At 65.5% G+C, this 20489-nt stretch overlaps 1 protein-coding gene across 1 annotated transcript in view; it reads right to left on the bottom strand.

The window, feature by feature from the left end:
* Positions 1–1424: 1424 nt before the first annotated feature.
* Positions 1425–20489, bottom strand: part of LRP1 (LDL receptor related protein 1) — a 74940-nt gene continuing 55875 nt past the window's right edge. Inside the window, exons 43-89 of the mRNA XM_051832985.3 lie at positions 19071–19275; positions 18589–18781; positions 17790–17915; positions 17571–17699; positions 17271–17390; positions 17037–17150; positions 16663–16812; positions 16453–16575; positions 16081–16197; positions 15815–15943; positions 15479–15601; positions 15235–15375; positions 14962–15152; positions 14549–14732; positions 14372–14457; positions 14104–14223; positions 13489–13676; positions 13198–13403; positions 12529–12717; positions 11964–12112; positions 11489–11582; positions 11281–11397; positions 10998–11117; positions 10547–10669; positions 10317–10442; positions 9547–9663; positions 8840–8946; positions 8601–8733; positions 7455–7574; positions 7235–7357; positions 6798–6938; positions 6580–6714; positions 6368–6487; positions 5645–5913; positions 5134–5312; positions 4770–4876; positions 4456–4572; positions 3969–4145; positions 3731–3871; positions 3478–3651; positions 3105–3266; positions 2616–2790; positions 2412–2513; positions 2224–2288; positions 2046–2136; positions 1803–1947; positions 1425–1653 (exon numbers count right to left, since the gene is read on the bottom strand). Of these exons, the coding sequence (XP_051688945.3) occupies positions 1513–1653; positions 1803–1947; positions 2046–2136; positions 2224–2288; positions 2412–2513; positions 2616–2790; positions 3105–3266; positions 3478–3651; positions 3731–3871; positions 3969–4145; positions 4456–4572; positions 4770–4876; positions 5134–5312; positions 5645–5913; positions 6368–6487; positions 6580–6714; positions 6798–6938; positions 7235–7357; positions 7455–7574; positions 8601–8733; positions 8840–8946; positions 9547–9663; positions 10317–10442; positions 10547–10669; positions 10998–11117; positions 11281–11397; positions 11489–11582; positions 11964–12112; positions 12529–12717; positions 13198–13403; positions 13489–13676; positions 14104–14223; positions 14372–14457; positions 14549–14732; positions 14962–15152; positions 15235–15375; positions 15479–15601; positions 15815–15943; positions 16081–16197; positions 16453–16575; positions 16663–16812; positions 17037–17150; positions 17271–17390; positions 17571–17699; positions 17790–17915; positions 18589–18781; positions 19071–19275 (6604 nt within the window). The 3' untranslated portion in view covers positions 1425–1512. The remainder of the gene's footprint in view (positions 1654–1802; positions 1948–2045; positions 2137–2223; positions 2289–2411; positions 2514–2615; positions 2791–3104; positions 3267–3477; positions 3652–3730; positions 3872–3968; positions 4146–4455; positions 4573–4769; positions 4877–5133; positions 5313–5644; positions 5914–6367; positions 6488–6579; positions 6715–6797; positions 6939–7234; positions 7358–7454; positions 7575–8600; positions 8734–8839; positions 8947–9546; positions 9664–10316; positions 10443–10546; positions 10670–10997; positions 11118–11280; positions 11398–11488; positions 11583–11963; positions 12113–12528; positions 12718–13197; positions 13404–13488; positions 13677–14103; positions 14224–14371; positions 14458–14548; positions 14733–14961; positions 15153–15234; positions 15376–15478; positions 15602–15814; positions 15944–16080; positions 16198–16452; positions 16576–16662; positions 16813–17036; positions 17151–17270; positions 17391–17570; positions 17700–17789; positions 17916–18588; positions 18782–19070; positions 19276–20489) is intronic.

Here is a 20489-nt window from a genome sequence, read left to right as displayed (position 1 = left end):
GAGGAACCCCCCCGGGAAGGTGAACCAGTGTGGGGGGGTGGGGATGAAATGCGGTCCTTCGCTTTGGGAGTCTGCTAAGGGGCCTACAGGCATGGCCAGCACCCTCCCTGGGCTCCTGTGCTGCTGGGCAGAGTGGGGGAGCTCCCTTTCTCTCAGCCCTGGGGAGCACAGAGCCGTGTGACCTTTGGCAAGGGGTTCCAGCCCCAGGGCAGGAGCCGAAGTAGACCCGGGATGCCCGTGATTGCCACAGCCCTTTCCTGTTGCCCCTGGACTTCCAGCTGGGTCTGTTGGCGGCCGCCACAGCGTTCTTCATTCCAGGGTTTCGCTCTAAAGAGGCCTCTGAGTCTCCACGAAGTGAGATTTCACCACTTCAAGAGCAAACCTGGGCAGAGGGGGCCGCCCGAAGCCTGAGGCAGCCCCCGCCAAGCCCAGGGTGTGCACCTGTTAGCTGCTGTGGGAGACGGTTTTTGGAAGGGGTGGACGCGTCCACTGGAAGTGACAGTGCACAGAAGTGCATCTCGGAGTTAACGTCTTGGAGCCAGAGGGCACACGAGGTCCGGACCCGTGAAGTCACGGGCTCAAGGTCTCACAGCCAAGCCCACTGCCACCCCCTTCCCCAGCGTGGCAAGACCCCAAACAGGCCCTGAAAAGCCCAGGCTCAAGCCTGCCTCCAGCAGCGAGCAGCACTCCCTCTGGTGGTTGAAGCAGGCAAGCGCAGCTCCAGCTCTCAGAGTAGCAGTCACAAGCAGACACCGACGTCTTTTTTCTTTTCTTTTTTTTTTTTTAACAATTTTATTTATAACAATATCTGTGTTATTTAGTTGTAAAGGAATTCAGCAAAAATTATTAAAACGTTCAGGTCCCCAAAACGGGGCTGCCCGCTTGCCCTTCCTTGGCGTGCCCCGCCTCCTCCCCCTCCTGTGGCTGGGGAGGGGGGGGACGGGGGTGGGGGCGGGGGAGGGCCTGTCTGGGAGGGGTGCTGAGTGTGGCCATCTCAGAGGTGCCCCCAGAATAGGGGCTGGGGCTTGGGGTGACCTCCCCCAAGAACTAAGTCTCCACTCTTTCCTTCCGGCCTCAGCCAGAGCCAGACAGGGCCATAAAGAATCCTCCCGACCCGAAATGCGCCCCCGGGGGGGCTGGGGGTGGGTAAGTGGGTGGGGGCTGAGAGGGGACGCCTTGACAAAGTGTCTTGCTGTGGGAGGGGAGGCAGCACGGCCAGCTCTCCCGGTGGGGTGCGTCTGGGGGGCAGCTGGGAGTGGCCCCTTGACCCTATGAAGCTGAAGGAGCCCCCAGAGCCCTCCCTGCTTCCCCCTGAAGGCAGCGTGGGGGGTGGTGAGGGGCAGGCAGGAAGAGGGGACTGGGAAGAGATAACACTGTGCTCGCTGGCTGGCTTGCTCGCTCACATATAAAAAGTAATTCCTTCATTTTTACATTTATACATCCGGCTGGCTGGGGAGGGGGCTCGCTGGAGAAACCCTCGGGCAGGGGGCGGGAGGCTCTCTGGGGGGAGTCCTATGCCAAGGGGTCCCCTATCTCGTCCTCGGGACCCCGGCCCAGGAGTTCTCGCTTCTCATCCGTGCTGGCCAGGGAGTGGCGGCTGCCATGGCCCCCCATGTAGAGTGTGGCGTACACAGGGTTGGTGAAGTTGGTGGGCTGCAAGGTGACAGAGAAGTCAGCAGGGGCGCAGGGGCGCAGGGGTGCAGGGGCCGGGTTCTGTGGCCCCGCCCACCCCCCATGTCCCCCCACAGCCTCCTGGCCTTGCCCTGGGAGCCGTCCCCCCACCCCGTGTCTGCCCTGTCCACCTTGTCAGGGTCCAGGGCAAAGTCGGCATCCAGCAGGCCGCCCACGTCATCCGGCTCTCCGCCTTCGTACATCTTGTACGTAGGGTTCCCGATCTCCACGTTCATGGCCCCGTTGGTCATCCGCTGGTGCTGGAAGCCCTTGGCCCTGCAAGACCAGCAGTGTGAGGAGTAGGGACTCCTGGGAGGGAGTAGGGCGTGGGTGGCAAAACCACGGCCAGAACTTGCCAGGCGCCAGTGACTCACCCTCGGACTCGCCGCTTGTACCAGAAAACCACCCCGGCCACCAGCAGCAGCAGCAGCAGCAGCAGCAGCGGGATTAGGATGGAAGCCATATCTGGAGGCAGGAGGGACGCGTAGTCAGAAGGGCCCAGGGAAGTGGGGGGCACAGGTCCCCTGCTCCAGCCCCAGCCCTGCCACTCACGTCCCGGCTGCTGCTGGCTGACGACCTGCTCTTCACACCGGGGTCCCGTCATGTGCGGTGGGCACCTGCAGATGGGAGGGGCGTGGCTGAGCAGGCCTGCCCCCCCTACCCGGTCAGGACTGCGGGGGCTCAGATCTGGGGCGGGGCGGGAGGAGCTCTGCCCAGGGGGAGGCCCAGGCCCTACTCACTGACACTCGGGCATCATCTTGCTGTTCATGGTACAGGAGCCGCCATTGCTGCAGTGGCCGGCACAGGTGAGGCAGCTGGGGGCCACACGGCCGTCGGTGCAGCTGCGGGAAGGAGGCAGAGGAATAGGGGCTGGGCTGGGAGGCCAGGAGTGGGGGGCACGAGGCTGGGGCCAGGCTGGATGGTGGAGGTGGGGCACCACTTACTTGCAGGTGACGCCCCCGGTCTGCTTGTTGACCATGCAGGCTCCCTGGAGGCAGCGGCTGCACTTGTTGACCTCACACCTGGGGCCCTCGAAGTAGGCAGTGCAGCGGCACTGCCGGGAGCCGTCGGCAGCCATCTGGCACGTGCCGAAGTTCTCGCAGTAGTTGGAGCACTGGCCTGCAGTCAGGGGCAGGACAGGCAGCATCTCAAGTCCCGCCCTCACCAAGATCTTCCATCGGTAGATGGGGGAGGCCGGGCACTGGGGACCCCCCAGGTCCTGTGGAAGGATCCCACCTCTCCTGGGCTTCCTAGTGTCCCCATGTCACAGGCTCCAGGATACAGAGAATAATCCTGATGACAGGGCGCACACTCTGTCAGGGAGGTGTGCCAACACACCGGCAGCCTGGGCACGTGCCCACCGCACTGTGCTCTGGGGATCCCTGGCTCTTGCCACACCCCCCGCCCCCAGGGCCCGGGGATGGCTCACTCACGGTACTGGCAGCGATCGCCCAGGAAGCCGGGGAGGCATCGGCACTGGGGCTGGTTGCCCTGGTTGACGGTGCAGGTGCTGTTGTTGGCACAGTAGCCCGCACACACCTGCTGGGTGCATTTGGGGCCCGTGAAGCCCGTGGGGCACCGGCACGTGGGCATGCCTGGCGGGAGAGGATGTGTGAGCGGGACCACCCGGCCCTGCTGTAGAGAAACAGGGCTGGAAGGACCTGGGTGGGAGGCAGAGCCCAGGGGATAGGGATGCAGGGGTTGTGGAGAGGGAGGCAGGGGCTGGGCGTGAGCCCGAGGCCAGGCCTGCGGGCCGTGGGGCTGGGACCGAGGGGCCAGGAGCGGTTGCCGGTGCGTGGTGCGTACCGGAGGGGGAGGCGGCACAGGTGCCCCCGTTGCGGCAGTGCTCCCAGCACTGGTCCAGCTCACACTTGTCGCCCGTGTAGCGGGGCTGGCAGCGGCACTTGGGCTGCCTCCGGGCGTTGAGGAAACAGCTGCCGCCGTTGAAGCACTGCAGGTTGCAGGTCCCGGGCCGGGGAGCTACAGCGAGGACTGACCGTTAGCGTCAGCAGGCAGAGCCGGGGGTGGGGGCAGCAAGCAGCGGGAAGGGGGGGCGTACCGTCTGGTGGGGGCGTTGGAGAGGGCACGGGCACGCAGGTGCCGTTGTCCAGCCGCTTGCCATTAGGACAGGTGCACACGGGCCCGCTGGGGCTCAGCAGGCAGAGCCACTCGCACTTCTTGCGGTCACAGGGGTTGGTCACTACATTGGGGGGGGCAGGAGGACAGTGAGCAGGGCCCTTCCCTGAGCCCCGTGCACCCCCAGCACGTCCTGAGCCCCTGGTCTCCCCGAGCCCCACCTTCGGGCTGCTTGTGCTGGTGGTACAGGACCACGTCAGAGGCGTGGCTCAGGCCCCCTGTGAGGTTGATCAAGGGACTGTGGCCAAACTTATGGATCTTGAAGACGCGGTTGTTGATGTAGGTGACGCCGTAGATGTAATCTTCAAAGACATCGATGCTGAAGGGGTGACTCAGACCTGTGGGGCAGGAGGAGGCGGCATCACAGGGGAGTGAGGCCCTGGCCCCGCCCCTCCCCCTCCTCCTTGGCACAAGGGAACTCAGCAGGGCAAAAGCAGACTCCGGCTGGCCCTTGCCGGCAGAAGCACCCACCACCCCAGGACTTCGGGGCCACAGCAGGGTTTTGCTCTTTCCTCCCACACTTGCTAAGGTGCTAATGCCACCGATCATGCCACTCAGTCATCGCTCACAAGGACAAGTGGGTCAGAGGGTCAGGGTGGGCCTCAGGCCTGCTGGCAGGGCGGGGGCGAGGCTATGGCCGGCTCTGACCTCGTTTGCTGTCTGCGGCCACGACGGGGTCGGTGCCATTGAGCCGGATGCTGCCGATGACCGAAAGCTTGGCATCTGCCCAGTACAGCCGCTCGTTGTGGTAGTCCACGGCCAGGCCTGGGAGCGGGGCAGGGTGGCTGTGAGCGCCCAGCCTCTCTGCCCCAGCGCCGTCTCTGTGTGTGCGACAGCTCCCCCTGCTTCACCTGACCACTGCCAGTCACCTCTTCTGGGAAATCCGCCCCCCCACCCCGCCCTCCTGGTCCACGGTTTTGTGTGACGGTGGCCAGCTCCCTCCGGCTCCCGGCCCTGCAGACCTGTGGGCCACTGGATGTTGTCCTGCACCAGTGTCTCCCGAAGCGTCCCGTCCATCGCAGCCGTCTCGATCTTGGGGTGGTTCCCCCAGTCTGACCAGTACATGGTGCTGGGGAGGGAGGAGGGCGAGTGTGGGCCTCCTGGGCTGGCCACGGGGACTGATGGGCTTTGGGAAGAGGGGTCCTGTCCTCCTCCTCCAGAGACTCAGGGACCCGGCCCCCGACCGGGTCAAGTCTTCTACTCTAAAGTGGGTGGAGTCATTTGGGGCGGGGTGGGGGGGCCGCGCAGAGGAGAGGCCTGGAGCAGCCCCATGGAGCTGCTGGGCCCCACCCCGGCGTGGAGCTGGCCCCCAGGGCCCTCACCCACCCCCTCAGCGGGTCCACCACGATGGCGTGGGGCTCGTCGATCATGCCCGAGATGAGCGTCTTGCGGTTCTCGCCCTTCATCTGTGCCACCTCGATCACGTCGCGGCCCGAGTCAGTCCAGTACACGTTCCCAGCCACCCAGTCAATGGCGATGCCCCTGGGCATCTTCAGGCCTGAAATCTGAGCGGACACCGGGTTCTCCCTGTCTGCCCGCCTCCTCTCCCCTGCCACCACTGTCCCTGGGGAACTGGCACCCCACACCGACAGCCAGGCCCCTGGCTTTCCCAGGCGTCCCGCCAGCTCCTCCTCCCCGAGCGCCCACGGCGCAGGTGACGATCAGGCCCCTCAGCCCGCCAGCTCCTGCAGATTCTGTCTGTGCTGCCTGCCCGTGGCCGGGACTCAGAACACAACCCAGAACACAACCCTCGCTCTCCACGTACCCTCCCCCTTGGCCCTGTCCCACTGTCCTTTTCAAAGTCTGTTCTGCAATGCGTGGCTGGCTGGGCACTCACATTGAGGTGGGTGACGCCGCGGTCGATCTGCCGCCGGTGACGGTTGGAAGTGGTAGGGGGCGCGGCAGGGGGCAGGCTGCGGTAGGAGATGGTGCCTGTGTGCCAGTTGGTCCAGTAGACGCGGCCGGCCTTGACGTGGACATCCATGGCGTCGATGCGCACGCTCTCGTCCCCCTGGAAGGCCTGCTCGTAGGCCGAGTGTGGGTGCCCAGGGAACAGGCTGCGGATCTCGTTGTCGTCGGCGATGTACAGGACCTGGTACTCGGAGCCTGGAGGGGCGAGTGGCCAGATGTCGGGCAGGGGCTGGGGCTGCCGCTGGGGCATCTGGGCCTGGAGCTGGGTGCAGGGCAGCTGGGATGTGCACCCCCACTCCGCCCAGCCTCTTTCATACTACCCATAGCTTCCCTACTTAAACCGCCTGCTCCAAGCAGAAGCTAATGCTCGCCCCGCCCCTGCTGGGGGTGGTGTCCAGCCTCAGCCCCTTCTGCCTGGATGGCAATTCCTGTGTCCCCTGCTACACCATGCCATCATGAGGTGCAGGGGCAGGTGGGGTGTGGGTGGCCGTGGGCACGGGACTGGGTGGTGTGTGCACACATGGTGGGTGTGTGTGAGTGGCGAGCACTCTGTGCAGGCAGGCATGTGTGACGGCGTCAGTGCCCGTGTCTGCGTGTGCACCTGACCCGGGACTGGTGGGGGAGGTGTGCGCGCGATGCGGGCCCGCACCTTCAGCCTTGCAGGTGTTGTGCGTCTTCATGAAGTTCCGGGCACAGCTGCAGAGGTGGCCGCCCTTGGTGTTGTTGCAGAGCTGCGAGCAGGTGCCGAAGCGCAGGCACTCGTTGATGTCTGGGGTTGGGGGGTGGTCACAGGGGAGGGTCAAGGGCTGCCTTGCGTCTGGGCCTCCCACCCACCCACCCCCTCTGGATCCCGTTTCCCACCCTGGCATCCGGGCTGGCCGGGCACGGTGTGGAAGCCCGGGCGGCAGGCGCAGTAGGCCGCTTTCTCGGTGCGCACGCAGCGGGCCTCGTCGCCGCAAATGCTGGCATTGGTGGCGCAGCTGGTCAGCTTGGGGTCTGCGGGCGACAGAGAGTGGGTCCCCTCCCCGAGCTCCTCCCCCAGCACGCCCACCGCCAGCCCGGTGCCCGCTGCGTCCTACCCATGCTGCAGCCCTCCTCGTCCGAGCCGTCCCCGCAGTCGTCCAACAAGTTGCAGCGCAGGGAGGAGGAGAGGCAACGCTGGTTCCCGCACAGGAACTCCTTCTTGTCCTTGCAGTGGGGGGTCTGGGCCGTGGGGGGCTCTGAGGAGGGGCGGGGCTTCAGGCCCTGCTACTGCCCCTCTTCCCCCAGAGACCCCGCAGAAGCTGGGAGGTCCCAGGCTGGCTGTTTGTCAAGCTCGCCAGGGAAACTGTTTAGCACTGATTCCGGCTTCCGCCTGCAGATCCACAGCCTCAGGAAGCCTCCGGCAGGCACCTGCTTCTCTCCCAGGGAAGGGCCTCCAGGCTCCCCGCAATGGATCCCCGCCTTCCCTGGTGAGTCCGTGCCCCAGATGCACACTCAGCCCTGTGCAGCGCCCCCCGCACCAGCCCCTGCTCACCGCAGTCTTCCTCGTCTGAGCCGTCCCCGCAGTGGTCGATGCCGTCACACTGGCGCCCGATCCACAGGCAGACACGGTCGTTCTTGCATCGGAAGGGCCGGTTGGGAGGGCACATGAACCGGGCTGCGGTGGCCAGGAGGGCGCAGAGCTGGAATCAGTCCCAGGGAGCCTGGGAGCCGGATCCCGACCTGGGAGCCCCGCCCTTGCCCCCAAATCTCACCGCACTCCTCGGGGTTCTCATCGGAGTTGTCCCCGCAGTCGTCCTCGCCGTCACACTTCCAGGCCAGGGGCTTGCACAGGGTGTTGTTACACTGGAACTCATCCAGGGGGCAGGTCCGCACTGCACGCCAGAATGAGCTGTGAGTGTGGGCACTGGGCAGTGTCCTGCCCGGACCCCGCCCTCCATGGAGGGGTCATCAGGAAAGCAGCGGGCACCAGCAGACTGGACCCAGGCCTTGTAGGGCGAAACTGCCCCTGGGGTAGCCAGGGGTAGGGGACAAGCCCCACTTTGGGAACCCATGCTCCTTCTCTGGTGGTAGTGGCAGGTGCAGAGGAGCAGCCCTGGGCTGGAGGAGGGGACTCAGGCCGAGTGCCTGTCCGCCATCACAGCAGGGGCTGCTGCTCCAAGCCCCCACCTCCTCCGGCACAGGCTCAGCCAGGAGCAGGGGTGGACTCCCTGCCCCAGGATAGGGAAGTGGGCAGGACTTTGCTTTTTAGGCAGCCAGGTGCACAGAGCCCAAAGACTCCTGCTTGATGGGCACAACCTCTCCAGGAAGGCAGCCAGCAGCCAGTATCTTGCTTACGGCTTACCGCGGGTCTTCCAAACATTCCCAGAAAAGGCATATTAGGAAAATCTATGCATGGATTTCAATGTTTTGCACCCAAACAAGATTGTTTTTGAAACCCATTTTTTCCTTGAGTGTTTTGAAGTGCATTCCCAGCACTCAGGACAAAGCCTGGTGCACTCTGCGTGCTCAGTGACATTTGCTGCACAGGAGCCAGCGCTGTGGTGGGACGGGCTCAGCCGCTGCCGCAACACTGGCATCCTATAGGAGTGCCGACCGGAGTCCTGGCTGCTCCACTTCCGAGCCAGCTTCCAGCTAGTGCAGTGGGGGGATGCCCCAAGTGCTTAGGCCCCCGCACCCATGTGGGAGACCCGGATGGAGTTCCTGGCTCCTGGCTTCAGCCTGGCCCAGCCCCTGGCCATTGTGGCTATTTGGGGGAGTGAACCAGTGCATGGAAGATCTCTCTCTCTCTCTCCCTTCCTCATTCTCTAATTCTACCTTTTAAATAAAATACATAAAAAGTATGTAAGTGCTAAAAAAATCATCGCGTGACCAGTGCAAGACAGAGGCGGGGCGCTCACCGCCAGTGCCGCAGGCTTCCTCGTCGCTGCCGTCCATGCAGTCGGCATCGGCGTCACAGCGCCAGCGCAGGGGGATGCAGTGACCATTCTTGCACTGGAACTGGTCCATGTCACAGCGCGGGGTGCAGTCTTTCTGTGGGCACGGCAGCGGGCAGCCTGGTCAGCTCCGGGCTCCGCCGGGGCCCTGGCCACCACTCCTCAGAGGTGCCCTCCTCCCTCCCGTGGGTCCCCCCGCCCACCTCGTCTGAGCCATCAGCGCAGTCATGATCCCCGTCGCACTTCCAGCGCCCGGCGATGCAGCGGCCGTTGGCACAGGAGAATTCACTCTCGGAGCAGGGACGCGGCGCTGGGGGAAGGAGAGGGGAGAGAGGCCCCAGGAGGGTGGGCATGGGGCCTCGCCTCTGAGGCAGCTCCAGTCCTCGCAGAGGGAGCCTCCCGAGCCCAAGGCCCATTCCTGTGACCTCAGGGGCCCCAGCTGACCGGACAGTGACCAGGATGCTGGAGCATCCTGGGCACCGCCAGCCGGCTGTTCCCATGGGACCGGCTGGAGGCACAGAGGGTGCTCACGCTTACCCCGCTGGGGACAGACACAGAGCAGAGGGCCTGGGTCCCTGGCCTGCCTTCAGGACAGACTGTGGGTGGGTGGGGGGAGGGGCAGGACCACTAAGACAAGCACCAGGGTCTGGGAGAGGCCAGTAGAGGAAGGCACGGGGCAGGCGGGCTCCGGGGCAGAGGCAGGGGTGTGGTAGGAGCACAGGCGCGTCAGAGACACCTACCTCTGCAAGCCCGAGAGGACAGTGTGAAAATGGAGAGAAACATGAGATGAGGTGAAATGGCACAAACTCAGAAACACAGCATGGAGGGGCGAGGCGGGAGGGGCTCCTGCGCCCCCTGGCCCGGGAGGCGGTGCCTGCGGGCGGGGGCGCGCGCGCGCGGCGGGACGTACTGCAGCTCTCCTCGTCGGAGTTGTCCCCGCAGTCGTTGTCGTAGTCGCATTGCCAGCGGCCCGGCACGCAGCGGTTGTTCTTGCAGCGGAACTGGTAGGGCTCACAGGTGCGCTCGTCTAGGCGGCGGAACGGGGGAGGGAGAGCCTCAGGTGGGCGTGGCCGGGAGGGCGTGGTCCAGGGAGGCGGGACGGGGCGGGGGAAGGCCTGCGGTGGGCGCGGCCGGGAGGGCGTGGTCTAGGGAGGAGGGATTGGGGGCTGAGAGGGAGCTCAGATGGGCGTGGTCTAGGGAGCGCAATGGGCGTGGCCTGGAGGGCAGGACCAGGGAAGGGTGGGGGTTGGGAGAGGGAGAGGCGTGGCCTGGAGGGCGTGGCCTAGGGAGGCGGGATTGGGGGTATCGGGTGGGCTTAGTCGGCAGGGAGAGAGCTCCTGAGGGTCAGCTGTGGGGAGCCCAGGCAGGGTTCTGAGATGTGGGTTCTCTAAGGAGGTTTGGGGCAGGAGGGATGTCGGGAGCTGGGCAGCTGCTCTGGGGCGGGGAGATGAGCTGACCCCGCGGGGTAGACCTATGAGGCGTGGGTGGGGGCAGGGGCGGGAATTAGGAGGTGGGTGGGTGGGGGATGAGGTTGGAATCTGGGAAAGTAAGCCCCAGCTGGGCCTCTCTGTGCCAGCCCCACAGTGGCTGGGCCAGGGCCAGGGCTAAGCAGAGAGGCTGTGAGCAGGCAGGCCGGCCCTGCCCGCCGCCCCTAGTGGGATGGGTCGGGGGCTGGCTCACCGCACTCCTCCTTGGGCTCGTCGGAGCCGTCACCGCAGTCGTCCTCACCATCGCACTTCCAGCGCGCCGGGATGCAGCGGCCCGAGTCCTTGCAGCGGAACTCGTCCACTCCGCAGGTCATCTGAGCTGCAGGGCAGGGCACGGGCGGGGCTGAGCCTCCTGCGCGGGGGTGGGGGTTGGGGCGGCCGCGCAGGGGTTCTCCTGGGGCCCCGGGGGTGCGGGCCACTCACTGCAGTTGGCGGGTTCATCGCTGCCGTCCACACAGTCGTTGTCCCTGTCGCAGACCCAGACCCGGGGGATGCAGCGCTTGGTGATGGAGCACTGGAACTGGTTGGGGGCGCAGGTCACCTCGGCTGCGGGGGGCGGGGTGAGAGGATGAGCACCCTCCCCTTCCGTCCTCCAGCCCAGTTCACAGTGGCCGTCCTCTCCCTCTCCCAACCCCCACTCTGCCCTGGTCCTGCCCGCAGGTTCTGGGGGGATGGGGGTGGGGGAGTCAGTTTATGTCCGAAGCTGGTGCTTTTTTGTTGTCTGGATCTGCATATTTTTACGCCAAGCATGATGGCTTTTACGAACCAACCAAGTTACACCCAATATAATTTACGGCCCCATCTAAGGAAGTCAATGGAGGGTTTCTGGGAGCGCGAGTCCCTGCAGCACCCCGCCGGCCGCCCCGGTGCTCACGGCAGTCTCGCTCGTCCTCGCCGTCACCGCAGTTGTCCTGCCCGTTGCAGCGGAAGATGCCGGGAATGCAGCGGTTGGTGTTCGTGCACTTGAACTGACTGGGCAGGCACACGTGGATGTCTGTGGGGACGGGAGGGGGCGCGTCAGGAGGGTGGCCAAGGGGTGGAGGCGGGCACCCATTCCCTCAGGGCGTCGAGAGGAGATCCACCCCCACACCCCGCCCGTGCTTTTGGAAATCCTGGAGAGGGGCGGGAAGGAGGCGGGGAGCTGGGCAGCCCCTTACCGCAATTGGCCTCGTCACTGTTGTCCTGACAGTCATTGTCCCCGTCACAGATGAAGGCGGGGTTTGTGCAGATGCCTGTGGAGCACTGGAACTGACCTGGACGGCACTTGAACTCGGCTGTGGGAAGGCAGGGCTCAGTCAGAGCAGCTGGGGTGGGTGTGGCCGGCGCCACCGCCAGCCTCCCCAGTCCCCCTGGCGGGGCACTCACGACAGTCTGGGGGCTCGTCGGAGTGGTCTCCGCAGTCATCCTCCGTGTCACACTTCCACCAGAACGGGATGCACTTGTCGTTCTTGCACACAAACTGGAGGGCAGTGGGGCAAGAGGGGTTGGTGGGGACCCCGGGAGCTCAGAAGGTTTTGTTCTGAGGGGCCGGGATGTTTCCCAGGGGTGGCGAGGGCATGACAAGTGCAGGGGGCCCAGGCAGGGTCTGTGGGGCATCAGAGTGGGGGTGGAAGTCAGGGCTTGGGGGGCGGGTGCTGGCAAGGGAGGGTAATGGCTAGGCCGTGAGATGTTTGTTGGGAGGGGACAGGTGTACAAGTATTGCTGTGGGGAGACAAGAGGTAGGCAAGAAACGTGGGGGTGTTAGCGTGGACAAGTCAGCCGCGTGGGGACATCACAGTGGGCGCTGGGGTCTGAGCAGGACTGGAGGTGCTGGGTGGGGAGAGCTCGGGGAGAGGCTCACCTGGCTTGCCGTGCAGTTGGACACACAGGTGCGCCCGTCGCCGCCCAGGTAGAAGTTGGTGGGGCAGGCACATTTGTGGCCCCCGCCCGGGGACAGCAGGCACAGGTTGCTGCAGCCCCCATTGTTGCTCTTGCACGGGTGATTGGGCACTGCCGGGGAGAGAGCGGCTGAGTGACAGGTGCCTGGGTCTCCTTTATGGCCACTGTCCCTGCAGGCGCTAGGGACATGTCTTGGTCTTCCAAAGGCTGCCCAGCCCACTTCCTCCTGAGCGGAGGTGGCCTGGGACTAAGTCCTGCCTCTCTCTCTCAGGAGGGAGCTGAAGCTGGAGACAGGAGAGGCCCCTCTGAAGGTCCCCAGACCCACAATCCTGCACCCCTGCACCATCTGTGTCCTCCCCCACCACAGCTGCCTGCCTGTGGGTCCTGCCTCCACTCCTCTCCCCACTGCTGCCCGACTGGGCTTGGGCCTTGCTGCTACAAGACCCTGGGGTTGGACCAGGCTGGCATGAAGTTGATGGTGCTCCATTTTGAGCACCTGTGCCTGCTCCCACCCCTTGCTCGCATACCATCCGGCTGGCGCAGGGCGTGGAAGACATGCAGGTCCATGGGCCGGTGCAGGGTGCTGATGAGCAGCGTCTTGTTGGCGCCCGTGGTCTTGTGGGCTCGGTTGATGGACTTAGTCTCCCAGTCGGTCCAGTAAACGTAGTCCTCAAACAGGGTCAGTGCGAAGATGTGCGGGATGTCCTGGCTCAGCACTGCGGGGAGCAGGGACACAGGCGCGGCAGGCCTCAGCCCAGGGTGACCACTTGACCTCCTTCACCCCCACCACAATCCTGCAAAGCGGGCGTGAGCCCCAGTTCCAGATGGTTCTGTGACTTCCCAAGGTGGCACAGCCAACAAGCGGCCGAGCTGGAATTCAAGCATGGTGTGCTGTGGCCCTCAGAGGGGCCCGATTCCCGCCAGGAAGGGAGAGGCGCTGCCCTTCCTCCCGGGCTGCCCATCGCCATTGCTCAGAAGGGTACATGGGCGTGGGCCTCTCATTCTGCCTCCCAGCAAAGCTGGGGTCCAGAGGGAGCGCCCTGGTGAGTGGTGTCCTCAGACCAGGCCCTCTGGCTTTTGCACCACTCTCTTGTCTCAAAAACTTGATCCCTCCCCCTCTGCCCCTGCCATTGCTTCAGCCCCTGACCCACTGGGCCTGCTCTGCTGGGAGCAGGGGCCCTCACTGGCACACTGACCCACGTGGCGGTTGGAGCCATCCAGGCTGGCAAACTCAATGTAGTCCTCGCGGGCGTCAGCCCAGTAGATGCGCTCGGTGACGTAGTCCAGTGTCAGGCCGTTGGGCCATGTGATCTTGGTGTCCACGATGACGCTGCGGCGAGACCCATCCATGCCGATCCGGCCGATCAGGGAATGGTCACCCCAGTCCGTCCAGTACAGGTACCTGGCAGGTAGGAGGGCAGTGAGCCTGCAGGCCTGAGGCTACCACGGGCTTTTGGGGGCTCCCCCAACCCTCCTCAGCCACATACCCATTCTGCACGTCTACCACTAGAGCCCTGGGCTCACGGAGGCCAGAGCTGACCAGCACTGTCCTGTAAGCCCCGTTGAGCTTGGACACTTCGATGGTGTCCCGGCCTTTGTCGCACCAGTACAGGTTGCCGCCGACCCAGTCCACAGCCAGCCCATCAGGGTTGCTGAGACCTGTCCGGTGCAGCACCTGCAGGCAGGGGCAGAGGAGGATGGGCTCTGGGTGACCTCACGAAGGCTCAGGCTCCCCGACACGGAAGCCTCCCCAGCTTTTTTGGGAGGACAGCGGGCGCCTAGCTCTGGCCTGGTGTGGGACGAGCACCAGCAGGGGTGCTGGGAAAGGGGCCCGCACATGAGTGAGGACACACAGGAGCCCGCAGTGCCAGGGACACAGGTGTAAGGGCGGTCAGGCCTGGGGCCCCAGGACTTCGGAGAGCCAGGGAGATCAGGGGATGGCGGTGGGGGAGGAGCTTGGGCTCAGGGCTTGCAGGAGAGGGAGAAGCTACATGGAGCAGACCCACGCAGTGACGCAGTGAGGAAAGGAGGCAGGAAGTCGGGTGGGCGGGGGCCGTGTGCATCTGAGGGGTGCCCACGGAGGAGCGCCGCCCTCACCGCACCTGCACATTGCTCCCATTCAGGTGCATCCTTCGGATCATGCTGCCTTGGGTCGTCACGTCTGTCCAGTAGATCATCTGCTCTCGGTAGTCAAAGTCCAGGGCCACAGCGTTGTTCAGGCCCTGAATGTGCCGAGTGGGGAGAGTGGAAGGAGTGAGTTGATGGCAGCAGGGGCCCCGGGAGCCCGGGCAGGTGGCTTTGGAAGCAGGACTGGGGGAGAGGCAGGGCCGGGGGGAGGCTGTCCTGGGTGAGGAGGCGGGGCTTGGGCACCTGCTTCAGCAGCGTGTAGTTGGAGCCGTCCAGGTTGAGCCTGCGCAGGTAGTAGCGGTTGGCAAAGATGAGGAAGGGTTCTTCGTCTGCAGACAGAGGATCCGGGCCTCAGCTCCTGGTTGGGGCAGCCTCTGGCAGCCCTGGTTCCCCTACCCGCCTCGCAAGCGCCCGTCTCACCGGTCACAGCCTTGCAGCTGTGGGGGTCGCCGGCCCGGGGGGCGTAGCCCTCCACACACAGACACTTGTAGCTGCCGTGGCTGTTGATGCAGCGCTGGCTGCAGGGGAAGGTGGTGCTGCACTCGTCCACGTCCGCACACGTCCGGCCGTCGTCCTTCAGCCGGAAGCCGGGGCGACAGCGGCACTGTGGGCACAGGGATCTTGAGCTGGGGACGCAGCAGGGGTCTGGGTCTCCCGCTCCGATGCTGCAGGTCAGAGGCCAGGGGGAGGCAGGCAGCCCTAAGCCCAGGGCCCTGCACACGGCAGACGCTCGCACCAAACACTGGCTGAGCGAACGCATGAGGGGTCGGGCGCGGGCATCGGGGCCGGGTATGGGGGTGAAGCGCAGCGCCCAGCCCCGGGGCCGGGCACACCTTGAAGCCAATCTTGAGGTCCTCGCAGTCCTGGCTGCAGCCGCTGAGCTTGTGGCTGAGACACTCGTTGACGTGGCAGCCGCGCTCGTCCGAGCCGTCCCCGCAGTCGTCCTGGCCATTGCAGAGCAGGGCCTCGGCCACGCAGCGGCCACTGCTGCACAGGAACTGCGAGGAGACGTTGCACTTGTGCTCTGCGGAGGGGCGGGGCAGGTCAGCGGGGCGGCAGGCACCGGGGAGCGCGCGCGGCAGCGACGGCGGGGAGCGTGCGCCCACCTGGGCTGGTGCAGTGTGGGTTCTTGGGGGCCTCATCGCTGTGGTCGTGACAGTCATTCTCCCCGTCACACTCCCACTGGCGGGAGCTCAGACAGCGCCCGTTGGCGCAGCGGAACTCGCTGGGGCCGCAGGTCGGGTACTCTGGGGGTGGGGGAGAGGCCGGTGAGGCAGGAGCCCTGGGCGCGGCCCTCGCACGCATGCACGCATGCACGCAGGCGCCTCCCACGGAGGCCTGGGGGCTCACCGCACTCTGGGGACTCATCAGAGCCGTCGGCACAGTCACGGTCGTGGTCGCACACGAAGTGCTTGGGGATGCACTGACGGTTCTGGCACATGAACTCCCGGTCGTCACACGTGCTGTTGTACACTGGGGACAGCGGCGGACACGGCTCCCTCAGCGCTGCCCCTGCCCTGCCCTGCCCCTCCCGCGGCCCCAGTGGCGACAGTGGACTGAGCCCCGGGCAGGGAGGCTGGGCGCCTGCTGCAGCACCTCCCGTTCCTTGACTAATTTCCCCATCTGCAAAGTGGGACTTGGCCCTGCGCTGCCCGCCCGCTCCTCACGGTGGCCCCTGCCACTCACGGCAGCCGGCTGTGATGCTCTCGTCAGCGCCATCAGCACAGTCCTTGTCACCGTCGCAGAGCCAGCGCTCGGGGACGCACACGTGGGTGCCCGGGCAGGAGAAGGAGGCGGGGCCGCACGTCTTGCCTTCTGCGGGGCGGGGATCAGGGAACCAGGGAGACTCAGGGGCAGGCAAGGGACTCAGCCCTCTGCCGTGCAGGGGCGTGGGGTGGGGGTCTGTCCCTCCCCTGGGGCGCCTCCCCGGCTCGGTCCCGCCCGGCCCTCACCACAGTGAGCCGCCTCATCTGAGTTGTCCCCACAGTCGTCACTGCCGTCACACAGCCACTGCTTAGAGATGCAGCGATGGTTCTGGCACTCAAACTGGGCCTCGGAGCAGAACTTGTCTGGGGATGGGAAACCGCGGTGAGACTGGACAGAGAGGGTGGGAGAGGTCCCTGGGGCCCCTGCCGTTGGGGCTCGGCAGGACTTGGGGGATGGGGCCCCAGGCTGGAGCCAGAGCAGCTGAGCCGCGGGCAGGGGCCGATGGCCTCGGTGCCCTTCTCCACAGCGGGCGCTTCCTGGAGGGACTCGGAGGGGGCCCCCCCACCATGGTTCTGTGCTCTGTGGCCCAGCCCCGCCCCCAGGTGCTCTGCACTCACTGCAGTGGGCCTCGTCCTCGCCATGCTCGCAGTCATCCTCTTTGTCACATGTCCAGCTCATGGGGATGCAGCGCCCGCTGGGGCACGCGAAGTAATTCAGGGGGCATTTGGGGCGCTTCACACCTGGGCGGGGGCGGGGGCGAGGCACGTGTGAGGGAGGCGCCTGCAGCCTTGGGGCCAGTGCCCACCGCACAGGTGCCCGGGGCTGACCTGGACAGTCGCGCTCGTCACTGTAGTCCCCACAGTCGTTGGCACCGTCACACACCCAGCTGGGCGCGTAGCACAGTGACGTCCGCTCACACGGCTGGAAGAGCACGCCCTTCACGCCCAGGCGGAAGTAGCTGCTGCAGTCGGTCGCACCTGCCGGGGTGGGGGGTGATGGGTGCCACCTGGCTCCTCTAAGGCACCCTGGGGCAGCCGCCAGTCCTAGGAGCCTCTGTGTGCCCTTCTTGCCCCTCCTGAATCCCGGGAGAGCCCAGGAGCGGGAGGGAGGCGGGGCGGCCTGGGACGGGGCAGGTGCAGAAGGGCCTGAGGCGGGAGGGGCTGGGAGGCAGGCAGGGCTGGCAGAGGGGAGGCTCACGCACTGCAGTTCATCTCATCCGAGGCGTCCTCACAGTCCACGAACTGGTTGCAGCGGCTGGAGTTCCCGATGCACGACCCGTCCCGGCAGCGGAATTCGCCCGCCCCACAGGCCGTCTCTGGAACGCCACAGGCCCCACACCGTTAGGCCAGAGGCCTCTCTCCCCGTGGGGACAGGGAGGGCCCAGCGCCGCCCTCAGAGCCTGGCCCAGCCTGGGGGCGGGGCGGGGCGCACTCACTGTTGCAGGGGATCTCATCAGAGCCGTCGCCGCAGTCGTCGGCCCCGTTGCACCACAGCATGTTGGACACGCAGCGCCCGTTGTTGCACTGACGGAAAGTCTTCTTGCAGCGGCGCGAGTCTGCGAGGGTGGGGGAGGGGCGGGTCAGCAGCCGGCTGGGGGCGGGGCTGCCTGGTGCAGGCTGCTGGTGGCTCTGTCCTCCCAGGGGCTCCCAAAACACCTAGACCATGGAACTGCACCACCCTCGTGCTCCCAGGGGCTGGGGGCCGGAGGAGGTGGGGGCTGGAGCAGGCGCCTTACTGCAGTAGGACGGCTTCTCATCGGACTTGTCCTTGCAGTGGGAGACGCCGTCACACGTCAGGCTGAAGCCGATACACTCGCCGTTGGCACACTCAAACTCGTCTTGCTCCCGGCATGAAGAATTCATGGCTGAGGGGGAAGGGAAGGAAGTGCCATGAGCCAGGGCCCTTCCTGGCCAGGAAGCTGCCTCCCACAAGCCTCCTCCTCCCTCCCTCTCACCTCGGCAGGTGAAGTCCTCCTGGAGGACGCGGCCCCCTCGGCACGAGCAGTTGACGTGGCCTTGGTGAGTGAGCAGACACAGGTCCTGGCAGCCCCCGTTGTTGACTCGGCAAGGGGAGAGCTCGCCTGAGCAGGGATGGAGTGACCACGGGCTGCAGAGTGTCCTCTGTGTACCCCCCGCCCACACACCCGGCTTCCCTGGACCTCCCTCCCGCACGCTCATGCTCGCCCAGTGGTGCTGCTTCCCTGGACCTCCCTCCCGCACGCTCATGCACGCCCAGTGGTGCTTGGCCAGCCAGGATGCGGGGGATGGAAGGGAGAGGACGTGGGTGCTCCTGCTGAGGTTCCGTGGACTTTGAGGGGTGCTTTGGGGAGATGCTAGTGAGCCTTGAGATCGTGTAGGTGCTGGAGGGTCCAGGGCACACGTGAGGAGTGTGCATGAGGCGTGGTCAGCCAGGTGCAGCTAGACGGGCATGCAGGGGTGGTGGGTAGTGTTTGGCATGCTGTGCCTGAGCAGGTTCTGGGGTGTGTGTGTGACTGCAGGTAGGGAAATGATGGGTGTGGGGACAGGGTGTCCAAGAACATGAAGCTGGAAGGTGTGCAGGAGCGACTGCTTCCAGTGGATGGGCCCAGGCATGAGCCCAGTCTCTGGGTGCGTACACAGAAGTCTTAGGGGGCTGGGTAGGAGCGTTGGGCCCAGGCAGGCTTGTGTGTGTGCAACGGAAGCCCCGCAGAGCTGGATGAGGCTGGTGTGCGAGGTGGGCAGGAGAGCAAGGCTGGGGGCGGCGGCCCCACTCACAGCTGTTGGTGTCGTTGGCCACGGCGATGATGCCCATGGGTTGCTGGGGGATGTCCACACGCAGCAGCTTCATGTCACTGCCCACGTACTTGTTGGCCCGCTGCACGGCCCGCCGCACCCAGTCCGTCCAGAAGATGTGCTGCCCGTACACAGCCAGCCCGAAGGGGTGCACTGGCTCCGACTTCAGAATCACCTGCAGAAAAAGCACCGTTACCGATGCCAAGAAGGACTCACACACACGCACACACACACTGACACACATGCACACACATGCACATGCACACGCATGCCACCTCCCCCTGGTCTCACCGCTGAGCAGACCAAGCCCATCCAGGACCCGGGTGGGGATTCTCACCCGCTCCCAACTCTTCCCACCATGCCACACGCCGCCCGGCCTGGTGCTCTGGGCCCGGGCAGGCTTCCCCTCGGTCGACCAGCTGGCCCCTGCCCTGGCCTCCCCCTCATGTAGCCCGCAGACTCACATAGCGGTGGGAGCCATCGTACTCGCATCGCTCGATCTTGTCCAGGGTGGCGTCAGAGAAGTAGAGCTTCTCGGCGCGGTGGTCGATGGCCAGGCCGTTGGGCGTGCGGATGTCCTTTTCGATCAGAGTTAGGACGTTGGCGCCGGACAGGGCTGCCCGCATGATGCTGGGGTGCTGCTCGTTCCAGTTGGTCCAGAACATCAGGCTGCAGGGGGAGGGGCCCAGGGACCGGGGTCAGAGCCGGGGAGTCGGCCACAGACGGCAAAGTCCAGGACGTGCCCCAGGCCGGAGTGCGAGGCAACCTCAGGATGGGATGAGCAGTCTGGGAAGGGCCAGGCTGCCACACACGCAGTGCATGTACACCCCACAGCCCCAGTGACGTGACCGCTTGTGCTGGCTGAGATGAGACATGGTGTAGACTCTGGGGGTCCTGTCCTGACTCTGCCACTTAGCACAGAGGTGGCCTTGGACACCTTCCTGAACTGCCTCGAGCCTCAGTTTCCTCCTCTGTGGAGTGGGGAGGATGATGTGCCTGTTCCTCAAAGAGGCTGTGGGATGGACACGAGCGGGCTAAGGACATACGGGCTGCACACCTGGAGTGCTTCCACAGCTACAGCGGTGACCACGCCTCTCTCTGTGAAGAAGCCGGCCCTTTCCCAGTCACCAGGGAGACAGGGCTGCGTGCAGGGCGCACCAGGGTGAGCCCCCAGAATTCCTTCTCAGGGCCCCCACGTACTTGGGGTCGAGCCCCAGCTTTGACCTCGAACGTACCTCTCACTCTCTCCGAGACCCCACCCTGAGCCGTGGCTTCCTCTCCGTAAAGGGGGTGAGGGCGCAGCTGGCTGTGCTCTGGGGGTGGGGCGAGGCTCGAGGGGCGCATGTGGAAGACCGCGGGGGTGGTCACCCAGTGGGTGTCACAGCGTGGCCTCAGCTCACTTGCACTGGATGGCGAGGCCTGGGCCTTGACCCCAGAGCCGCATACTAGGTTCTGGCAGGGGAGCCAGCACCGTCCGGCACCCCCCCACCCTCGGGCACACTGGAGCTGAGAACCACCCAGGGCCCAAAAGCCACTTGCATTCGTTCATCTGCCAGTGCTCCAACGGGCCCCGCTCCTTCCCCTGCCCCTCAGCTGTGCTGGGCACAGGTCAGTCCTCAGGCTGCTGCTGGCACACCTCTCCCCAGGCTATCACCTCCTTCAGAGCAATGACCACGCCTCCCAGCCCCTGCCCCTCAGCGGCTCCAGCGCGCACGCCAGGAAGAAGCTGTGCTATGGGAAAGGTTGCACGCAGGCTGGGGAGGGCCGGCTTCCTGCTGGCTCCTGGAAACACCATGGGAGCTGGGAGGGAGGGGACAACCCTTTCTAGCTGCCTCAAGAGAGCACCCCGACGGCAGGCCCCTTCCCTGACTCGCCAGGGCTGG

Source organism: Oryctolagus cuniculus, chromosome 11, assembly GCF_051225735.1.
Source record: "Oryctolagus cuniculus isolate XC-2025 breed Fujian yellow rabbit chromosome 11, ASM5122573v1, whole genome shotgun sequence".
Lineage (NCBI taxonomy): Eukaryota > Metazoa > Chordata > Mammalia > Lagomorpha > Leporidae > Oryctolagus > Oryctolagus cuniculus.
The sequence above is the reverse complement of the archived record's forward strand: the minus strand, read 5'-3'. Positions and strand labels throughout refer to the sequence as shown.